Source organism: Prionailurus viverrinus, chromosome B4 (genome assembly GCF_022837055.1).
Source record: "Prionailurus viverrinus isolate Anna chromosome B4, UM_Priviv_1.0, whole genome shotgun sequence".
NCBI lineage: Eukaryota > Metazoa > Chordata > Mammalia > Carnivora > Felidae > Prionailurus > Prionailurus viverrinus.
The window spans coordinates 103,132,245-103,156,174 of NC_062567.1; the positions used below are offsets into that span (position 1 = coordinate 103,132,245).

At 36.1% G+C, this 23,930-nt stretch overlaps 1 protein-coding gene across 2 annotated transcripts in view; it reads left to right on the top strand.

Moving 5' to 3' along the window:
• Window positions 1–23,930, top strand: part of TMTC2 (transmembrane O-mannosyltransferase targeting cadherins 2) — a 416,958-nt gene that overhangs the window by 326,618 nt on the left and 66,410 nt on the right. For both annotated transcript variants that reach the window (XR_007154185.1, XM_047868211.1), the window contains exons 10-11: window positions 5,970–6,084; window positions 19,421–19,484. Coding sequence is in view for 1 of the 2 variants with exons in the window: in XM_047868211.1 (XP_047724167.1) it covers window positions 5,970–6,084; window positions 19,421–19,484 (179 nt within the window). In the remaining variant the exon portion in view is untranslated. The remainder of the gene's footprint in view (window positions 1–5,969; window positions 6,085–19,420; window positions 19,485–23,930) is intronic.

Here is a 23,930-nt window from a genome sequence, read left to right on the forward strand (position 1 = left end):
TTTGTTTCTCCAATGTGTTAGACAAACAGCAAGAGGCCAGTGTACGTTGAATAAGTGACCAAGAGGGAGAGTAGAAGGAGACAAAGGAGATGAGGTCAGAGAATGGGTGGAGGAACTCCCTCCTGACTGTATCAGGCAGTGTAGTCCAAGATAAGGGACATTACGTTTCCCTGAGTCACCTGTAGAATGATGGTCTTTGACTCCCGTTTTAATAGGATCATTCTGACTGCTGTGTACCCTTTAGGGTCAAGGGCAGCAGTATGGAGACTGGTCAGGAGGTAATTGCTGCAATCCAGAGTGACATGATGGCTTGAGACAAGGTGGTAGTGGTAGAAGTCAAACAATTCTGGATCTATTTAGATATCTGATGTCCTCTGCCAAGGGGAACTATTTAATGAGAATGTTAAGTTCACGGTGTTATTTTATAAATAAGATTTTCATTTGCCTTTGAACATTTTTTAAAGCTACATACGAATGATTTTTCCCAAAGAGAATTGTATTAGCATGACACCTATTACAGATTGTTTTAGCTCTTTAATTTAGTTACATTGATCAGAAGAGTGACTTTTTCATATATTTTAGTAAAAAATGCCAATCCCAACTAATCTAGGGAGTTTATTTGCAGAATTTTTACAAAGCAGTATTTGAGCCTTGGGCTTAAGGCCAACTTATATTGTGGATTTCTACCTTTCAGGCAGTTTTCTAAAGCCAGGAATTAATGAAGGCTTGATCTTCACCAGTTTGTCTTATTGAAACATTGGTAAAAATCTACCAAGTTGTTTAAAGGGGTCAGTTAGAGAATTATCCAGAAAGGAAATGGTATAACTGTAATGCAGAAGCACTTGAATCTAGAACTGTCAACTGCTTTTTCCCTCTGCCTTTTTTAGCCTCTGGGGAGACTTCAACTTTTTGTATCTGGACCTCTAGAGAATGCTTTCTCTTTAAATACCCTTTTCTGTATTTCCCTATTCAGATTACTTTCTTTAATTGTAATTTCTCATCTTGTTTTTGCCTTTGTTATTCCTTTGATTGAAGACAAATAAGATGATGATAATTAACTTGGGTAAGACAAATTATAAACCAAAGAAATAATAATAAAGCATGGTAGTACAATACATACATAAGAACAAAATATATTTTACTTAAGATTTTCATAGTTTATTTGAAATTCAGCTCAATTATCAAACACAAAGGATGTGCTTGTTTACTATATGTGAAAGAGAAGTGATTTCTCATAACTATTCTACATATGAAGGATAAAATTCTTAAATCTCCTTATTTTAAGAGTTTGAAGAGTAAACTTGTATTTACTGCATATATCTTATTGATATAGATGTATCTTTCTATCTACACGTGTATGTGTAACCTGGCCATTATTTTTTGTAATATAGGGAAGAATACATGTAGTTGATTGACCAAAAAAACCTCAATCTAACTGGTGACTAATCCAGACAGAGCATCTAGATTATGGTACAAAATGTTTATTTTGTTGTTCCTATCAGACACTGGTTCTCAAACTATGGACAGTGGAATAGCAGCATCAATAGGTACTAGTAAAAAATTAAAGTCATATTTATTACTCCCTTGTTGAATGAATTTGTTAGAGGAATGAATATACAATGGGGAAAAGTCTCTTCAACAAATGGCATTGGGAAAACTGGACGGCTACATGCAAAAGAATGAAACTGGACCACTTTCTTTCACCATACACAAAACTAAACTCAAAGTGGTAAAAGATCTAAGACCTTCAAGTAAAAGACCTGAAACCATCAAAATCCTAGAAAAGCCCATGGGCAGTAATTTCTCTGACATCAGTGATTCAGAGAACACTCTAGAAAAAACAATGTTTTTCTAGATATGTCTCCTGAGGCAAGGGAAATAAAAGCAAAAATAAGCTATTGGAACTACATCAAAAAAAAAATGCACAGCAAAGGAAACAGTCAACAAAACTAAAAGGCAACCTACTGAACATGAGAAGATATTTGCAAATGACATATTCAATAAAGGGTTAGTGTCCAAAATATATAAAAAATTGATACAACTCAAAGACCAAAAACCAAATAGTCCAATTAAAAATGGACAGAAGACATGAATAGACATTTCTCCAAGGAAGATACCCAGATGGCCAAGAAACAAACGAAAAGATGCTCAACATCACTTATTATTATCATGGAAATGAAAATCAAAACTTCAATGGGATACCACCTCACACCTTAGAATGGCTAAAATCAACAACCCAAGAGACAACAGGTGTTGGCAAGTGTCTGGTGGGAACAATAATATATAAAGCTGCTGGAAGAGTAAGTTGAGGCAAAGTCTTCCAGAAGGAGTAAGAGCAAATTTTGTTCCTCATTTCCCCCAATGACTTATCAATATAGGCTTTTTGGATAGTTATTAAAAAGAAAGCTAGGGGCACCTGGGTGGTTCAGTCAGCTAAGCAGCTGACTCTTGATTTCAGCTTGATCTCATGGTTCGTGGGATCGAGTCTCTTTCTGCCCCATCCCTGTTCACAAACTGTTTCTCTCAAAATTAAATAAATAAACTTTAAAATTTTAAAAAAGAAGAAGAAACCTAGTGTGTCTTTATTTCCCAATTTATGTTGGTTCTCTGTATTTAAAATGCTTATTGCTCTTTTCCCCGTTAATTTTGGGCTATATTTCAAACAAACAAACAAACAATCATTGTATAAGATAACAGAATAATAATTCACTTTCAACCTCGATTCTCATTTTCAAGTTCAGTTTAAAAACAGACACCAAATGGTCCACACTGCATAATATTTTATGCCTTTATCATAGCAGAACACTAATGCTGGGATATTGAGATATATGGTCCGTCGAGAACAGAAAGGGGGGAATTATGCAAATATCTAATATGCTGCGGTATTGTTTTTCTGAATGTTAATATGATGAATGAATTCTGCTGTTAAAAATGATCATATGGGGATTTTTTCTGTTACTGTTGAGTAAAAATTACATGTTTCATGTGGTTTGGGGACCTTGCAAAGTGTGTAAATGCATTTTGCATGGCAAAGCTGACATAAAGCAAAAGAAATGTTTTAAAATTATGATAAAAATTGTGTATTTAATTTTATACAGCTAGTTAATGTTGTTATCCTTTTTTGTTGTTGTTGGACATTAAAGATATGTTTGGCTCCCTCCCTCTCCAACTTTTTTTTTTCCTTCCCCTCCCCCATAGTCTTCTGTTAAGTTTCTCAGGATCCACATAAAACTGAGAGCAAACTGAGGGTTGATGGGGGGTAGGAGGGAGGGGAGGGTGAGTGATGGGTATTGAGGAGGGCACCTGTTGGGATGAGCACTGGGTGTTGTATGGAAACCAATTTGACAATAAATTTCATATTAAAAAATAAAAATAAAAAAATAAAACTGTGAAAGAAAGAAAGAAAGAAGGAAAGAAAGAAAGAAAGAAAGAAAAAAAAAAGAAAGAAAGAAAGAAAAAGAAAGAGAGATAGATGTGTTTGGCACTGACAGAGCTTGAAAGGCTTTGCCCTTGGGGCTTTGCATCTAAACTGACCTCTTAAACCACCAGTATCATTATCTGTATCACACAAGCTTCTTGCCATTGTCCTCTGTTTCTGTGTGGATAGTGTAGGTATCATGTCCCTCTTTTCTCTCTTTTTCTCTTCGTTTTCCTTTGTATAGTTTTTTCTTTTTGGACCAGAGCTAGTGTATCTTATCTTCTTTACCCTGTATAGTCTGGAGTAATGAATTTTACTAAATAACCTTCATTATTCAGTTAATTGTTGTATTTTCCTAACTATTAATACAGAATACATTTCAGAGTTAATAGCTGTCTGGAAAGGGAAAAGAACAATTAATAAATCCCTACATTATCCTTTGTTTAAATATCACATAGTAATTAACATATTTGTTAATGCATTTACTTGGGTGAACATTACTTTTTTGAAGGCAGGTGGCAATTAATATTATGTGTTAATTTGAAAAGCCTATAATAAGGGGTGCCTGGGTGGCTCAGTTAGTTAAGCATCTGACTCTTGATCTTGCTCAGGTTGTGATCTCAGGGTGTGTAGGATCCAGCCCTGTGTCAGGCTCTGTGCTGACAGCAAGGAGCCTGCTTGGGATTTTCTCTCTCTCCCTCTCTGCCCCTTCCCACTCACGTTTCTCTTTCTCTCTGTCTTTGTCTCTGTGTCTGTCTCTCTCTCTCTCAAATAAATAAATATTTTTAAAAAACATTGAAAAAGGAAAAAAATACACACTTATAATAAGAGTAACTGAAGAATGGGTTTAGCCTGGTATCCTATACTAAGACATAAATGATGAGATATTAATAATTTTCAGGATGCCATAGAGTATCTTATTCTTATTTTGCTGTTTTTAAACAGCATATACTTTCAGTTGAACCTCATATCAACACATTTATAGTTAGTATACACACAAATTTCATAAGTATTGTGTTCTTCTATTTATAAATGTAACTGCAATTGGCCTTTGAACAGCATGGGGGTTAGGGGCACTGATCACTGCACAGTTGCAAATCTGTGTATAACTATTGACTCCCCCAAAACTTAACTACTAATAGCCTACTGTTGACTAGAAGCCTTACTGATAACACAGACTGTTAACACCTATTTTGTATGTTATGTATATTATATACCGTATTTTTAGAATAGAGTAATTAAGCTAGAGAAAAAAAGTTGAAATCATAAGGAAGGGAAAATACATTTCTAGTAGTGTACTGTATTTGTCAAAAAACAAAGCAAAAACACAACTACGTATAAGTGGACCCATGTAATTCAAACCTGTGTATTCAAGGGTCAAATGCATTTATAAATCTGTGTCCTTAATAATCTTCTGACCAACAATTATGTTTATTTTGAGGCATGAGAAAGGCATAGTATTAGGTGACAAACTAAAAGAGTAATGTACAACTTTTAGTAGAAATACCTGAGAGATGTCTAAGTTCTGGTCTTAAAACTTTGTCACTGTAATAAGTAGGCTTGAAACTATAGGTTTATCTTTACTTACCATTTCTTACCAATTTAAGTTTAGAAATGCTTAAATACAAGCAATATCTGTAGCTTATTATAAATTCTTAAAACAGAAAATGTCCTCTTGTATCTTAAGACCAGTCCTTTTGGGTTAGAAGACTGTTATGCATTGCTTTGGTTTTCTTTTGAAAGGGCCAAACTTTGTCAGATAGGGCCAAACTTCATTACTTGTGCTGTTAATAAATCTCCAGCTATAAAGGAAAAAATCAAAAAGTCAGCCTATTCTCTCTGCTTGCCTATTTACATCCTTAAAATTGGACCCGATTCTTCTTCTTTTTTTTTTTTTGTCCTTAGAATATGTTTCTGGGATAGTACCCTATATCAATTCTTGAGGTATAGTTTCAAAGAATAGTATGGCTCTATCTGCAATAATTCTAACCTTGCAAAGCAGACTTGAAAGTAATCTCAAAAATGTGAACTTGTTAATATTTATTCCATGTTTAGTAACCAATCTAATTAATAGTGAGTAAATGCTAAATGGACCTTTGTGTGTTCCTTCAATAATTGTAGTGCTGCTTGAATATAAGAAATGAATATATCTCAATATAGATAGCCTTGTTTGCACATATACATAAGAGACAGTAGCTGTTTTAAAGGACTAATAATTAAAATAAATTTAATTCTTTTTTGTAATATATCTTTAAATGTATTCATTTTATTTCTTGGTTCGATAGTCTATACACGATTTTTTTTTTAAGGACAAGAAAAGAACCAACTCTATTAATGTACCAGACGGGTACATTGGGATGTCCTGCAATGAAGGGAAAGGCATATAAAATATAACCAAGTGAAGAGATATAGATGTACAGCATACATAAACCTTAGCTTCAGATCATGTTTACCGCTATTTTTATATTTTCCTCTGTAGCAGCTTTAATGGCTTCACAGGATTAGATTTGTATTTTCCAAGTTGAAGCTCACTTGCTTTTATACTTTACAGGTCAGTTTCTTCTGGAAGAAGCTCGCCTCATAGAAGCAGCTGAAATGGCAAAAAAAGCAGCTGAATTGGACAGCACAGAGTTCGATGTGGTCTTCAGTGCTGCCCACATGCTCAGGTTTGTTTTGCTACTATAGCTTAGAAGACCAACTTCGTGGCTTTGGGAAGGCAATTAGGTATACTGATTCACCTGTCATACCGCCTTATTCCACATTCTTGAAGTGAATTGTGATTTTTACCATGCTAAAATCAGTCAGGTGTATTGTATTCATTAAAGTCCATGTGCACAGTATATGTAGGGCATATAAGCATTCAGAACTCTGAAAAATATTGAGACCCCTTTTCCCATGAAAAGGGAAATTCACGTTCCTTTGTGATTCCCTTCACACTCCCTTCCACATTCCCATGAATGTGGCATATGAATTTATTTTATTATGTTTGGTGGTGGAGAGGATTGTCAAATACAAATATACCTAAGGCTTATCAAAGTCTCAAAATGGCCCTGAAACAATATATCTTTGTAGACCTTTTAATACTTCTATCTTCAGAAAGATATCATAAAGGATAATTATAATATTAGCAAAGCAATTAAAAGGCAGATCAACAATTTTTGTTGTGAATATAAAAAGAATGTTTAATGCATCCATAAGTGGTGTTTTAGGTTAAAGGAAAATGTTTTTAAGAAACTCAAATGATTTATACAGTTTTTTAAAAAGCAGTATTTGTTCTATTAGCAATATGAATACCCCTTCTCCCACAATTTCACTTAATTAAATACTACCTGAATTTCACTTAATTAAATCTCTATCTAAATGCTTCATTAGCTGACATCCACACTATGGGCTCTGTGCTTGATTCTAAGGATAGGTTTATAATCATGTAGATTACTCTCTTACAAGGGAAGAAAAATACCAAAGGAATTCCTTCACATTTGGATGGCTTTAAAACATGGCATTTCAAGAAAAGTAGTTTTGCTTAGTTTTTATTTTGAGATCATTATAGATTTATATACAGTTGTAAGAAATAATATAGAGATCCCCTGTACCATTTATCCAGTTTCCCCAAGGGTAATATCATAAAATGATAGTATAATATCAAATGCAGGAAATTGACATTGATACACTCCACTGATCTTACTGAGTTTCTCTAGTTATACTTGTATCCCTGTGTGTATGTGTATGTATGTATGTATGTGTGTGTGTATGTGTGTGTGTATTTATTTATTTCTGTGCCTTTTTTTTTATCACATGTGTACAGGCTTGTGTATCCATCATCATAGTCAAAGTACAGACTATTTCCAATACCTCAAGTATCCCTTGCATTGTCCTTTGAGAACCACTTGGCTTCCTACTTAGCTTTTTGTAAGTTTTAAATAAATTCAAAGTCTGAGAGTAAAGAGTGCACTGTGAGGTCTCAGTTGAATGTACTCACTCCACATTTAACATTTAGCATTCATAAAGCTGGTATCTACAAAGAGAAACCAGTATTCAGTCAACTGTTGGTATATTTATAAAATAAACTATAGCCAGTCTGCAAGAACCTTCAATGCAAGGATACTTTTTAAAGGACACTTCCATTTGCATGACAAGCTTAGGGCTGTTATAGGGAAGGAACTTGTTCTTCATGAATAAAACACCATGCTTTTAGTCACAATAAACCATTTGCAAGGATGGATATGCACAACTTTCTACAGGCTAATTCATCTTAATCATAATAGATACTTTCATCAGTAAAGCATTTTGCTACATATTAAGTCAGTACCTGAAATTCAAAGTCTACCAATTGAAACCCATTATAAGAACATTACAAAAATAACGTCCTTGTTAAATATATCACTCATAACTTTTCCTTAGTTACCATAGTGCCAGAAACCAGTGGAAAATTTTTGTTATACCTTGGTGATGTAGAAATCTTTAGGATTTATTTTTCAGAACCTTCCTTCTAGCTTTCTGCAGTCTGCATTTCTCATTAAGTTGCAGTCAACACCTTCCTAATATTGATTGCAATTATGGACACAGCAACCTGGCTATAGCCTACCCAAATTGGTGGCAGTCCCCATGAATGTTTTTACTCCATTTTTCTGTTTTTCCCCTTTATCAAATTCAACTATTTCTTGAGTACTTACTGTGCAAACTGAATAGCAACCTTTTCCCTTATTAATCAAGAGCACTTAGGACTTTGCTGAAAGGAGTAAGAAAGGCTACTGGTTTTGCCTTGAGCAGCATTATCAAAATCCTTAGCTATCAAGATCTTTATTATTTAATGTTACCTGTAACATTTCCTCTGGTAATGCCAAATTATTGTATATTGAGTTTGGTATTAATTCTCTCCTCAGAGCTCTGTTGTTTTGCTAGGTACTTAGGAGACAAAATTGGCAGGGTTTGGTGAAGGAAGAGTATAAGGCAGGATATGAGGGAAAGAGCTGATGTCTCCCTGGTTTGTCTTGGTTGACTGGATTAATGGCTACCGTCCTATCCAAAATCAGCAATTTAGGAAATGTTGTAGTTCAAGGAATGGTTTGAACACATTAATTTAACTTACCTTTCCTTGGCTAATTCCAGTGAAATTGCCCAAAGAGTCTATTAATGAGGAAAAAATGGCTTATCACAAATCCAAAAAAAAAAAAAAAAGTTATTCCACCTGGATGAGACTAGATTGGGAGAGGGAACGTCCTGGGGCTAACCATCAAGGGACAAATCTTCATCGTATTGGGACCTTCCAGAGGCTTGAAATTTGAGAAATTTCAAACAGACCGATTTCAACTCTCAGTAGTGGATAGTGATCTGTCTGTGTAGAATTAGCACATAGAAAGTTTGAAATATAGGATTTCAAATTGTCAGTTCAGATAAGAATGACAAATCAGATGTATCCAAGTAAAGAGCCCTCAGGAAAGCAGTGAGATTTACATTAAACCCAAGAGCCACTTAGGCTATCTATAAATTCCTGCTATTTAGGTGATTCACGAGAACATTATGTGGTATGAAAGAATTAATGCTGTTTACCAAATGTGTAGGCCTTCCACCTTCAATAAACATAATAGGATTATACTTTTCTGCTTTTTCCAAGTTGAAGACCTTTATGGATCTTATTTGGGTTGTTGAATGTGTGTGGATATGAATATGTCACTTTTGAGCCAAAGCTGTAAGAGTCCAGGTCCTTCCCTTTTCTGACTTGGAAATTGTGGAAATTGATCCTGAAATGACCAGAGGCGGACAGACCTCCCTACTCATGTGCACTGAATGAGTGAGTGAGAAATAAACTTTGTTGTCTTACTTCACTGAGATTTAAGGTGTGTTTATATTACCACAGTGTCACCTAACCTAGCCTAACTGACACAGAAAATATCTTTGAAAATGAAATAGGTGGTTTGAAAGAGGAACAGTGTGACATTAGAAAAGATTACTGAGAGATTAATAGGATCTCTGAGGTTATAACTGCAGTGGAGGTAATGGATAATTGTTAGACTGATAATTTATTTTATTATTATATTCTAAGTGTTTTTTTTATTTTTGAGAGAGAATGAGAGAATGAGAGTGCACAGGAATGTGAGGAGGGGAGGAGCAGAGAGAGAGGCAGAGAGAGAGAGAATCCCAAGCAGGCTGCATACTACATACTGCATAACAGCAAAGAGCCTGATGCAGGGCTTGAACTCACTAATTGTAAGATCATGACCTGATCTGAGATCAGGAGTCAGATGCTTAGCCAACTGAGCCACCCCAGCATCTGATAGGCTGATAATTTAAATAGAAGTTACAGGTATCTTTTCAGAACTTAAATCATAAGTACTAAAGACATCAAAATGGTGACTGAAAGGATAAAAGATTGGAGGGTGGATTGAGGACATTATATACATACTCATAATTACACGTATGTTAGTATAATTATATGTAGGGTACAGGTATGTATATATACCATATATAGTGTATATGTGGCATGTATATAGATGTGATACATAGTCTTATTTGTGTATATATAAAGATTATGTATAGTTATATGCCATATGTGTGTGTGTGTGTAGTCATGTTTAGCATTTATACATATATGTAGTTTTATTTGGTTTTGTATATATAAATGTTAACATAAATAGAAAATTTCTGAAGGTGAGCATAGAACACATTAGGCATTATCAACAAACAGAAAATTTCCAAGCTAGGATGAAGGCCTCTGTCATCGTATTGAAAGCAAAACTGCCAAAAATAGACCTCCTCCTAAGCTTGTCTTCATGTCTGGGTCACACTTTTTAGTTGCATACTGAAGAATTCTCTCTTGCCAGTTTAAGCAGAAGCAGAATTTATTAGGAGAGTATTCTGTAGCCCACAGGCTCTCTCTTGGGCTTGAGATCACTCTACACAGTCAGAAGTAATGCCCAACCAACTAGCTTTCTCTGGGACTCAGCAACTTTTGCAGTCCCAAGCTCTACCACCATCACCCACAAGGAACCAAGCAGAGCAAGCCCCACGTTCATTAGATGGTCCTCCTGGGTGCAGCCGCCACCCCGTTAGGCTTATTGCTGACCTTGTTTCTCTTGCAGCTGCATCTGATTGGTGATACCTGAGTCATGGGTTGGACTCTTGGCTACTAGAGAGTTGGAAGACGAGGCAGTTGGCTTCTGCCTTCTTGGGAAGGTGGGGTCCACATCGTGGCTGATTACCAAATACATTTATAGGGAGGGTGATCACAGATGTCGAGTGGCCTCACATAATGAATATTAACCATATGTGTTGACATTTTTAGTACTTCAAATAAAATGGGAGAAGTACTGGATGCTTCCAGATGAGAGCATTATTAAAAAGGAGATTGGTTATCATCAAAGGAAAATAATCAGAGGAATTTAAAATGCTAGAACTCAGTAGAGTTATATCTAGAGAGTTGTAAGAAGAAAGTATTGAATCAGTTATTCTATTAGGAGCATTTTGTGTGAATGAATTTACTCAGTGTTCTCCTAGAACTAGAAGCTAGAGATGGCACAAAGATACTTGGGAGATACTGGGAGGAAGTCCAGAGGCACTAAAAACAAACTTTACCTGATTCACAGCATTCATGGACTCTGGCGGAATTTTTTTGTTTTTTCATCCACTTAACAGGGTAAGGGAAGAACAAAGGTAGCATTTATTTAAGTATGTTCTGTCTGCCTGGTGCTGTATTTTGTGTTTTATATCTCTCACTCTCTTAGTTATAATTGCACATATGTGAAGTAGACAACAATATTCCCATTTGACTTATGAAGACACTGAGGCTTTAAAAGAGCCCATATCTCCCACAGTTGGTAAAATAAAGCTGGGATTTAAATTTAGTGTATTCTGGCCAAGTATAACTGTTTTTACTGTGTCACATTAGCTCCCTCATGTCTTTATGACTGGGTGACTATGTAGAGGCTGCGATTCTTGAATTTATTGTTGGAGAAAGGATTTATAGAGGAACAGGTTATCAAATGTGTAAGTCCTAAACAGTAAGACCCTTCCAATATTATTAAGTTATCTCTTTATGATAAATTTTAGAAAAGTAGAGTTATAGTCATAGGAGGGAGAACTCCACCTTTGTACTCTCAAAGAGATACTAACTTTTTAGACTGGTACAGTGTCTGACAAAGGACACACTTAAAGCTGCATGAAGCGTGAACTTCTCTTTTTTCCAGGACTAAGGGCCAGGTTGTCGCTGCTCCCTAAGGTAGTAAGGACCTGCACTGTACCAGCTGGTTCCCATTGCTTCCCTGATTTTTAATGAGCAGAAGGAGTATTTGAAAAAGAATTGTTGTCTTTAAATTTCTGTACTGGACACAATCTTATATAATTAAATATGTTAAAATTAGAGACTTTATACTAATTTCTTTATAAATTCCACTAGAAGTGACATAAAATTGAAAAAAAATGTTTATTAATTTATCTTGAGAGAGAAAGAGAGTATGATCAGGGCAAGGGCAGAGAGAGGGGGAGAGAGAGAATCTCAGGAAGGCTCTATGTTGTCAGCACAGTGCTAGACACGGGGCTCCATCCCACCAACTGTGATATCAGGACCTGAGCTGAAATCAAGAGCCAGCCACTCAACTGACTGAACCATCTAGGCACCCTTAAAGTGAAATTCTTAAGAAAGAAAGGAACAAAATCAAACTATTTCTCAAAGTGGATTGGAAATGTGTACACACACACACACACACACACACACACACACACACGTTGGAAATATATTTTTTTCAAAGCTCTCTTAGGCCTTTTGTCTTTAATACTTCCAAAATTACCAAAGACCCCTTGAAAAGTCATTGGATTCTTCAATTATAAATTGTACTTTACTGCCAACTTTTGGTCCAGAGGGGGTTTATTTCAACTAGGTTGTAATGGGTTGTAAGGTCTTTAAAGCAAAGGGCAGTGGCAGATGAGGTTGAAGGTTGCATCTTCCAACCGAGTGCCTCTCCAACATGAATGTGCATGTGAATCACCTGGGGATCTTGTTAAAATGCACGTTCTGATTTAGTATGTTTGGATGGTGCCTGAGGTTTTACACTTCTAACAAGTCCCAGGTGATACTTAACGATGTTGGTTCTCAGATCACCCCTGCAAGCAAGTTCTATCTTGCCTGTCTTCTTTCCACCCCTCCCAACTCCTTCTCCCCACCCAAGCTTTATGAATTGAACATAAGTAGTTATTTACTATATATGCATATTATAACTGACATTGCCAATAAACATTTCCTCCCTTTTAATATCTCCAGTACATTTTGTTATATAATCTTTTCAGACATAGGCTTAACCTGTCCTTCGCAGCCCTGAAAGATCTGAGGTCATGAAAGAATAAACTCAGACTCTCAAGGGGCATCAAGAAGTTTCTAATTCAGAATCTTTTGTGAAATTACACCATCAGCCTCGCCTTTTCCTTGATTATTGCTACATGTCTGCTTTACCTCACCATCTTTTATGTTTAGAACCAAGATGGATGTCAACAGATCATGTAGCCTATTTTTGATGTCTTGACAGAGAACTTTTCATTTAAGGTGATTTGATGGTTATAAGCAATATCTTCTAGGAGTTCTATTAGAAGGATCTTTTCTGCTTCATTGTTTGTATATATGTGTGACTCTGGTTTTGCCCTTTTAAGATTTTCCACACACTTTTATGTCTTTGTTTATTTCAGTTCTACTTCTATTCCTATTATACAACTTATCAATTACAATGAAAATTTAGTGCTGCTTTGAGTAACTTAAGTCACACTTCAGTTTATCTGTTGGCAAGAACCCAGGAAAACTCAGCTACTGTTTCATTTTACTTTGATGATGTGAGAACAAACAGTTCTCTAGTTTAGAAGGAGAAAGAGTGAGGGGCCTGGGTAGCTTAGTCAGTTAAGGGCCCAACTCTTGGTTTTGGCTCAGGTCATGATCTAACGGTTTGTGGTTTTGAGCCTGCCATCGGACTCTGTGCTGACAGTGTGAAGCCTGCTTGGGATTTCTCTCTCTCTCTCTTCTCTCTCTCTCTCTCACCCTCTGCCCCTCCCTGGCTTTCTCTCTCTCTCAAAAAATAAATAAAAATAAAGATAAGAAAAGAAGATGGAGGAGATGATTCCTCCTCAAATTATCCTTGAGAATAATCACCAAGACTTTAATAAAATATTATCTTTTGTATGAGTCAAAGTGGTTATTATCCATGTTAAGTAATTTTTAATTTAAAATTGACAGTTCACAGCTACTAATAATCATAGTCTCCTAAATGTTATTAAAGTTTTTTTATAATTTAAAGGAAGTAATTTTGAATTTAGCAACCTTTAATTTTATAATTCTCACAGAATACATACAAATGTAGGCAGTTATAAATGATTCTCTTAATCAGATTCCTTTTAAACATTTCACAGAGTATATTAAGTTGTTATTTCATAACGTAATTGACTCCCAAATTTTTTTTATATATCTTTTCTTTTAAGAATATTGGGCCATAGGGGCACCTGGGTGGCTCAGTCATTTGAGCATCTGACTTGATTTCGGCTCAGGTCATGATCTCAGGGTCATGGGATCGAGTCCCGTGTACGACTCTGTGCTGAACGTGGAACATGCTTAAGTTTCTTTTTCTCTCTTCCTCTCTCTCTCCCCACCCCTACTGCAGCCCCTCTGCCTGGCTTACATGCTCGCTCTCTCTCTCTCTAAAATAAAAAAAATAAAAATAATAAAAATAATAATATTGGGCCATAAACCTGTGTTCCAAAAGATACTTTTCTATTATAACACTAGGGAGGGGAGTCAGATACATGAAATATATTTCTATATTGTTTTACAGATACAGGTTTCATAGTCCCATGTACAAAATGGAATTCTTTAGTAATCAAATAATGACATTTGTTTCTGACTTTCATTACTTTTTGTGTTCACTCTGAACCCACCTTTTCACAGATGGCAAAAAAATAAATTTTAAAAGAAAGCCCAATCCAGTGAGTTTTTGGGAATTCAAGGTTTACTTCACAGTCCAGTTTACAAATACCATCTAGGTTTTTTTTTGTTTGTTTGTTTGGGTTTTTTTGTTTGTTTGTTTGTTTGTTTGTTTTTTACTTCCTTACCTTTCCTGGCCCTGAGGGACCACAGATAATATTGAAGAGGGGAAGGGCTCTACATATATGATTGTCAGGAGTTGGCAATGAGATAGGAGCCAACTGATCAGCTGAATCTCCAGCTGATAAATCTATTATTGGCATAGATGATAAGGGACATAACTTTTCTTATGTTAATGTTAATTCTTAGGGGTGTCATGTTAGATGGGGGTAGTCACCCACTTGGACCCAGTGTAGCTTCCTGGTATGAATGATTTTTATTACTCCTCATCTCATTTCTGGCTTTATAAAGTCTGTTGTGGTTAAAAACTCAAGGATGTGTACATCTGGCCTGGGAGATTCCTTGGGAGAGCCACTGCTTTTCCTCTTTACCTACCTTCTGAGTCTTCTACTTGGACACGTGGGGAACTTATGATTGCCCTCCATATGTAGTTGTGACCCTTCTCTAAAAATGGGAGATTGTGGGGGTAGGGAAGTGAATATCCAACACAGTTCTCACTTTCCCTCATTCCCCCTTTCTTCGCCTTTCCCCTGAGTTCCTCCTCTTCCCCCTTCTTGAGGTATATGAAGCAAAACAGAACGTTGCATTTCATTCTGTTCTTACAACTATCATGTGCTCCATTTGGTCTGGTGAAGTTCACTTCTATCAGTATGGAAGACGGAGATGGAAGGAAGTAAACCTATAATTGCAAATGTCGTCCGTATTCTCCCCTTTTCAAATCTCATCTCTTACACTTAAATCATGTCTTTTAAACAGTATAATCAAAAAGCATATCTTCTTCCTTTCTTCGTATTTGGTGTAGAAAATTTTGTAGTCACCTGCCACAGAACAATATATCACATATCATTCTGCTACATATCGGTGTATACAAAGATATCGGCATGATCCCGTGGTTCACATACTTAGCTATAGAATCTATGACTCCCAGATCAGTCACTTACCAGCCATATAACTTTGGGGAAGTTATCAGCTTCTCTAAGCTTCATTTTACACATGTGTAAAATGGGGATTGTAATAGCAGTTACTTCATGGTGGTGTTGGAACTTGGAATAATCAATTCCTGGTATTTTATAAGTGATGCATAGAGGATTTAGAAATTTCCTGTCCTAGAGACAAAATAGTGAAGAAAGAAAGGGTATAGGTATTCAGGAAAAGTTATTCATCAGCTTCTTTAAATAGTTCTATCCTAGCAGTCTTGGCAACCTGGGTTCTGCAGTTAGTCCTAACAATTCAGAGGTTGAGGTTCTTTACAATTCAAGAATCCCCTGAGCAACTAGCAGAAGATTGCTAATTTCCTCAGTTTCAAATGTTGAATAATGATTCAGTAATTTTTGCGATTAAGATTTATTAAGCAGTCCCATGATGTTTCTTGCAGAGGTGAGTAAGAAATACAACATATACTGTAGAGTGGACACTGGACAGTTCCTCATGAGTTTTGTCTCTCGTCTAGAGAATAAAACAAGAATATAAGTGAACACACGGTGGGTAGAATTGGCATACTCTTTCCCCTATAGTCCTAGAGTGAAAATTAATTTTCACAGTTATGTGACAAATCTAATAAACTCTATTTTTTTTTCTATTTCGTTAGAATATTGTCAATTTTACTTATAGCTTAAGAAACTAAGACTCCTAGGGGCGCCTGGGTGGCGCAGTCGGTTAAGCGTCTGACTTCAGCCAGGTCATGATCTCGCGGTCCGTGAGTTCGAGCCCCGCGTCAGGCTCTGGGCTGATGGCTCAGAGCCTGGAGCCTGTTTCCGATTCTGTGTCTCCCTCTCTCTCTGCCCCAGCCCCCTTTCATGCTGTGTCTCTCTCTGTCCCAAAAATAAATTAAAAAAAAAAAAAAAAAAAAAAGTTGGAAAAAAAGAAACTAAGACTCCTAAACTAGATATTTCCTTTGGGAATTAAACTACTAAAGACAATGAAGACTTTAAAAACTAACAACTACTTTTGGGGAAAAAACCTTTTTTTTTCCAGTTGTGTTCATTGTTATTTTAAAGGCACACTGTATAGTGAATTCCTCAGTTTCTCCTTATCTACCTGATGAATTTAAATGTCCATAAAGATGAATATTAATGGTTGCTGTACTTCCCATGTTAGACATGTATTGGTCGATTTTGCTTCAAAGTAACTTACTTCTTTGTAGTATTAAGTTACACTAATTTCCTACCTCCCTGCCTTTTATTTTCCTCTGGAGAAAACCCTTCCAGGGCATGACCTAATGAATTCTGGTTCAGATTTCCAAATGAATTTGAACCAAAGTGATTCTATAATTTGGTGGAGCGAACCTTCATTAAATACCCTAGCAAGGAAATTTTTACTATTTCATACCAGACTAAAGTACATTTCTTGACATATTGAAATTGAACTTCAACATTTATGAGAATATAAATTGCAACAGCACATTGTAACTGTCATGAGTCCAGTAGAGCCTTAGGTCAAGGGTTTTTACTTTCTCTGTAACCTCATTAAAAATAGCAATGTTTCTAATTATTTTTCCTTTAAAAATTAGAAAAATATGTCCTGGTCTCCAGAGAGATGTTATCTTCAGTTATTCGTATAATTTATATGGTTGCATGGGGTATGTCTTTATAGTTTTTATTTGCACTTGACCAAAGTGCAAATTCAATTTTATAGGCTAATTGAGCCTTCTCTTTTAAAATCTGAATGTAATTTTCTAATTGAGACCATTAATTTTTGTTTCTGCTCTTTATTCCTGACCTCTTTGCCATCTTCGCACCCCAAAAGCTTCCCCACCCCCAGTCCCACCAGTTTGGGTATTTCTTTATTTTGTATTCAGTATAATTAACATACAGTGTTAATTACTTTCAAGTGTAGGATACAATGATTAAACATTTCTATATATTACTCAGTGTTCTTCAGGGTAAGTGTGCTCTTAATCCCCTTATCTATTTCACCCAACCCCCACCCAGCTTCCCTCTGGCAACCACCAGTTTGTTGTTCTCTGTATTTAAGAGTCTGTGGTGGTGGGGGCCTGGGTGGCTCAGTTGTTTAAGTGTCCCGCTCTCTTGGTTTCGGCTCAGGTCATGATCTCATGTTTCATGAGTTTGAACTCCATATCCAGTTCTCCACTGACAGTGTGGAATATGCTTGGGATTCTGTCTCTCCTTCTCTCTCTGCCCCTCCCCCTGCTCGTACTCTCTCTCTCTCTCTCTCTCTCTCTCTCTCTCTCTCTCTCAATGTAAATAAATAAACATTTTTAAAAAATGGTCTGTGAGGGGTTGTTTTGCCTTTTTTTCTTTGTTTCTAAATTCCATGTATGAGTGAAATCATATGGTATTTATATTTCTTTCTCTGACTTATTTCATTTGGCATTATACCCTCTAGGTCCATCCATGTTGTTGCAAATGGCAAGATCTCGTTGTTTGTTTTATAGCTGAGTAATATTCCATTGTACTCCATCAGAAGCTTTTGAACAATTTCAAAAGAGACTACTCCAGTTTTACTTCAGACCCCAAGCCATTGATTACTACTGTTTACATTGTAGGTGTGCTATATGCATCATCTGACGTTGAATTTGACATTTGTCTATATCATCTCTATACTCTTCAAATACAGTCACTGGATTACAACATACCAGCAAGAGCTTGTAGCTCTTATTACTTATCATCTTTGAAGGTTTTCTGAAGCACCATTGCATGATTGAAAAACATGCTACGTTGATGGCTAATTGACTGAGCTTCCTCAGGACTCTGACACTTGATTTCTCCTCGTAACCCGTTGGCTGAGTCTAGGGGTCTGTTTTTTTTTTTTTTTTTTTTAATTTTTTTTTTTTCAACGTTTTTATTTATTTTTGGGACAGAGAGAGACAGAGCATGAACGGGGGAGGGGCAGAGAGAGAGGGAGACACAGAATTGGAAACAGGCTCCAGGCTCCGAGCCATCAGCCCAGAGCCCGACGCGGGGCTCGAACTCACGGACCGCGAGATCGTGACCTGGCTGAAGTCGGACGTTTAACCGACTGCGCCACCCAGGCGCCCCTAGGGGTCTGTTTTGAATTGCAAGAATAGACAATGCATAAACTTATCAGTAAAATTCAGTGTATCTTATTGTATAAGTCAACTGCACCACTCCTGGTATTCAGTGTTAGTCAAGATGAACTGGCTATTTGAAGGATGTGGGAACTACAGAACTCTCTATAGGCTGGAGAACATAGCTTGAATCAGCAGGAGACAAGGTAGCCCCAGAAATGTGAAGAAGTAGGACATGCGACAGCGACTGTTTACGGGGGGGTCTGCAAGAGATAACTTACTGCTTCCACGATTGTCAGTGAATTCCAGCCATTCTTTCATCTTCTCTCATTCAGAAATGAAAGTCCCAAGCAAGAACATGCAGTTAGCTGAGACTATGTCATGTGCCCACCCTGGTACAGAGAGTCAGCAGAGGAAGAATCTGAACTTTTTTTTTTTTTTTTTCCCCTGTAGGCTACACACAATAGATGGTTCCCCTCCTAAACTGGAAACAAAATGTATTTCTGGATAGATACAGACATTTTATTTTAAAAACTTAAGATTTTTCTGGGATATCATGTTGAAAATGGAGACTCCCAACCCTATAACATTATCTGTGTTAGATTAGAAAAGAAGAATAACATTTCTAATCCCTAATATGTAAATTTAAACTAATAATGCCTACTGAGTACATTATGTTGAAATACTATTTATAATGCCTTAAACACAATAAGTACATTGCCTACATTCAATTTAATGTATTGAATTGCTAAAGCAATTTTTTTTGCTAAAGCAACTTAAGGTTTGATTGGTATGATTGTAATATTTTAAAAAATTAATATTGGTATGACTGTAATATTATAAAAAGTTAATATTTTAAAAAGGTAATGATTCTGTTCACCTCTCTGCAATTTTAAAATAAATGATATAGTTTGATTTTTTTTTTTTTTCTAATCTTTAACAGGCAGGCTAGCCTCAACGAAGCAGCCGAGAAGTACTATGATCTGGCGGCTAGACTGAGACCTAATGTAAGTACTTCGCTAATGAGAAACGTTACTCAAAGGGATAGATTGACAGCATGTGATAGCTTTAGATAAAGAAGTCTCCTGATGCTGGGCTTTTTCCTCTCTGGTCCCTTATTCCGAATACCCACTAAATGGCTAATTCAACAATCAAATCTGCCGGTCTCAAGCCTCTTTCTTTTTGCAGAGGTACAAATTGCTGTTTTCTATCTTGTATAAACCGCCATACAGTTTTATCATTTGAATACACGTCTTAGTGTTATTAAATACTTGGCATCTGATTGGCTTTTAAAATTAGTTCCTTGAAAGTATTTTTGCTGTGGCGTTTAATACCTAAGGACTTGCTAACATCAGAAGCTTTTTTTGATCTTTACATACACTCGAACCTTGAGTCATGCCTCTTTCCTCTTCCACGGTCCTCATTTCTAATAACTGTGCTTGTCAACTTTATCAAGTATGTTTTTATTAGAATTTTTCCCTGAGTAGTCACACTTCCATAAAGTGAGATGGATATAAATTAGATCATTACTATTGAAATAGAGTAACCATCTATGAGAAAATAAGAACTGGTTTTATATCTGTCTTCTAAGCCGTTTTTTATTCGCCGCACATCACTGACCTCTGGCGCGTTGCTTTTATTCTCATACACCCTGCTCTGCATCACCCTCCAACACTAAAACCTTCTCCCCTTACTCTCCAGATCTAGACTGTCTATTGAGAAATTAATTTTGAAACAGTAATGAAAATGCATGTGTGATGTGACTACAAATAATGGGATAAGTCTCATTTTTATACAGTAACTCATCCGTTGGGCAAACGACTATAGAGTGCCTGCTTTGTGATAGGATACAGAGATTTGATTTCATTCCCTAAAAGACTACATAATGTAGCAGAGAAGACCGAACATAATCAACTAGTTGAAACACAGTGTGGCAATTCCTAAGCAGAGGTATATACAGTCCTGTGGGAGCACAAAAGAGGAGGATTAATGTTCCCTGAACGCTACCCACAGGGGGAGTAGCTTTTTTTTTTTTTAAGCAGATATAACCACATGCAATCTTAGCCCTCAATGTCCGTGCCCCCAGTTTCATTAATTATGAGGTACTTCAAGAATCAGTGAACTGTTTGCAACAGAAGAAAATAATTCAATAGTGGTAATGGTAAGAACAATAATAGCTGAAATTTATTAAACACTGATTATGTGTCAGGCATCATGTTAAGTACTTCATTGATTTCTCACAACAATCCACAGGTACTTCTATGGTCCCCGTTCTGCTGAATCTTGGAGAAATTAGTAACTCACTCAGTATCATAACTGGAGAGTGGGATCCCATGATAACCCAGGCCTCTCTGTGCCTAAGAGAATGCTTGCTGGAAAAAATGCAGTTATATCTTAGGAAATGCAAACCAAAAGTCTAGGAAGCAAAAAAGAAAAATGATTCCCTCATTTATGTATTTGGTAAATATTTACTGAGTACCTGTTAGTGCCAAGCACTGAATACACAGCAATGCATAAAACTGACCTGAGTTCCTATCTGTTAGGAGCTTACAATTTAGTCTGAGGAGATGAAGCAGAAAAATAAGTAAAGTATATATGGCGTCAGACAATGATTAAGTGCTTTAGGAAAAAACGGAGCAAGAAAAGGGGAGTTTGGAGGTACAGGGAGAGATAGGCAGGGGGCATAGCTTTGTGAATGCCTGAGATGGGCCTCTTTTTATAGCATTATTTTTTTTAAAAATTTTTTATTGTGTATTTATTTTTGAGACATAGAGTGTGAGCAGAGAAGGGGCAGAGAAAGAGAGGGAGACACAGAATCCAAAGGTGGCTCCAGGCTCTGAGCTGTCAGCACAGAGCGCTCCATAGGGCTCAAACTCCTGGAACCTTGAAATCATGACTGAGCCGAAGTTGGCTGCTTAGCCAACTGAGTCACCCAGGCGCCCTTGTATAGCATTTCTAAAGGTTGAATATGAAATCTTTAATTATTATAACTTCAACTGAAGATGAGAATCAAGGGGTTTTTTTTCTTACCTTTTTTTTTGTTCCCTTCACAATGGTTAATATAAGGCCCACAATATACATAAAAATGGTGATGTTAAGTTCAACTTTTACTCACTGAGTATCAGTCACTTGAGTATCACTTTTATTTTTGCTAAGTAGTTGATCAAATGGTCTTCTTCAGCACATTATAATGGATTAATGAGAAAAGAGCTATCTGAGCTATTTGACCTGACCTAAAAAAATGAAAAAGATGCTGAGGCATTCCAGATTTAAGCCAGACTCATGAGCTTGTTTATTTTAAATGGCCAGCCAAATCATAAAATCAATATTTAATCTCCCAACATAAAGCCATTTTTTTTCTGAAACCCCAAAAAGTTTCTTCATAAACATGCCTCGGAAAAAAATGCATTTATTCAAATTCTACTTCCTTTATCTGGTAGCAATAAATTAAGTATTTTATGGATTCGGATAGAATAGGAAGTTCAAATTTAACAATAAGTAAATGATGTTACAGTTGTGGGTCAACAGATGTGGTCTTTCCCTAATCTGTTTTATGAATTGTGTTTTGGTTTTCTGTATGTAATCTAGGTAAGTAAGTTGCCACCATGGCAAGACTGATAAAATAAAGACATTGGCAGTAATATATAAGTTTGTGTTCTGAACCAAGGAGACCTATTTAAAACAATAGACCATATAGTGATTTATTAGTGGTTAGCATCTGATCCAAATTAAAGCATCCATCGAACATTTATCTTGATCATAGCTGTTATTCTCTTTGTCCTGAAAACATTCTATGTTATTTCTGTGCTTTAACTTAATAAATTTCAGTTCCCTGCTTGGAAGAGGACACAGTCAACAGACCTCCATTCCCCTTCTCTCTAAGTAGTTTCACTGACTTTTCTATTTTTCTTGTCTACACAGTAATCTAATCTTATTTTTCAAAGGGCATTTTCTTCTGTTGTTAGAACGTCCAACTGTAACAATCAGTAGCTGTATGTGGGGGACCGTTGGCAATGCTCATGTCAGATCATGATTGTACACAGTAAAATATGTGGCTGGAACCTTGTGTCCTGCCACTTACTATCACCATATTAACAATATTGTTATTTGTGGCATGTATTTCTCTCTTAATTAAATACCTGTTCCATTTTTTCAGTATGTCCCACGATGAATTTCTGTATTCCTTTCTATTCTACAAAAGCCATATGTTTTTTCATACAATTTGCTTTAAAACTGTGAACTGACTTCTTGGGATATTTTATGTACAAAGAATTCCAGTGAACAAATGCTAAACTAATGAAAGTCTAAATTAGTGGGCACACATAATTTTAAGTGTTAGATTATGATATTGTCTCTTTACAGGGGTATTCAGTATATTGTCATTTACTGAAGTATACAGTTACATTTTATTACCAAAATGGGACCATTAAATTTTTTAATTCTATTTATTTGATTTTTTGGGGAGGTAGGAGGGAATACTCTAATCTTAAATGTCATACTACATTAAAACATTTTTATAATGGGAAAAGTCTTTACCAAAATTGCCATTTTAAGTTTTTCCACTCTTAGTTTTTCATTTGTGTAAATAAAACTGATCTCTCTGTCGAGGTTACTTTAAAAAGACAACACTCTTTATCTTCTCTCACTTATGCACATTAAAAAATGCTGACTCTTGAGGACTAGAGGGAACATTTAAATGAAATAGTTTTGTTTCTCCTGTGGGAATTAAGCCAAATTCTGCATTAACTTATGGATTTTTAATTTTTTTTCTAATGTGAAGAATGGGGAATTTGCATAATACAAAGTCACCTACTTGTACTTGGCTTTTAGCAAACTCTAGAAGCTAGAAAGAGGTAACTATTAATGATCCTGTCTAAAAATCTTGTATTTTTCTGGATGTAATTGTTTGCAATCTGAATTCATTTAATTTATTTTTTTTTTATCAAGTGCCAGATTTGTGAAAGACTCTATGCCAAGTGCAGTGGGATTTCAGTTATGAAAAATTAACCCTGACCTGGAGAAATGTACTATCTCATGTGAGGAGGCAATGGAGGAGAGAATACTTAGATTCATATCCCCACAATTCAGGGCAGTAAATAATGCTGCATAATACGTACTTTGTGAATGCTGTAAGGTAGTGCTAGAAAGTATTCAGGAGAGAGAAATCACTTTCAGCTGAACCCTAGAAGGCACTGAGTCTGAGTAGGAAACTTAGATAATCATGAAATGATAGGATGTTTATAGGCAAAGATTTTAGAAGGAGGAGGAGAAAAGAGAATTCTGGCAGGTAGGGACATATACATGAATAAGGACATGGAGCTGAGAAAATGAATGAAACACAAGGAATAGTAAGCAGATATAGTTTATATATTGGCCAGGGTTGGGGCAGAGAGGAAGAATAGGGGAAGATAGAACTGGAAATGAAAATAAAACCAGATGAAAGGCATTGAATG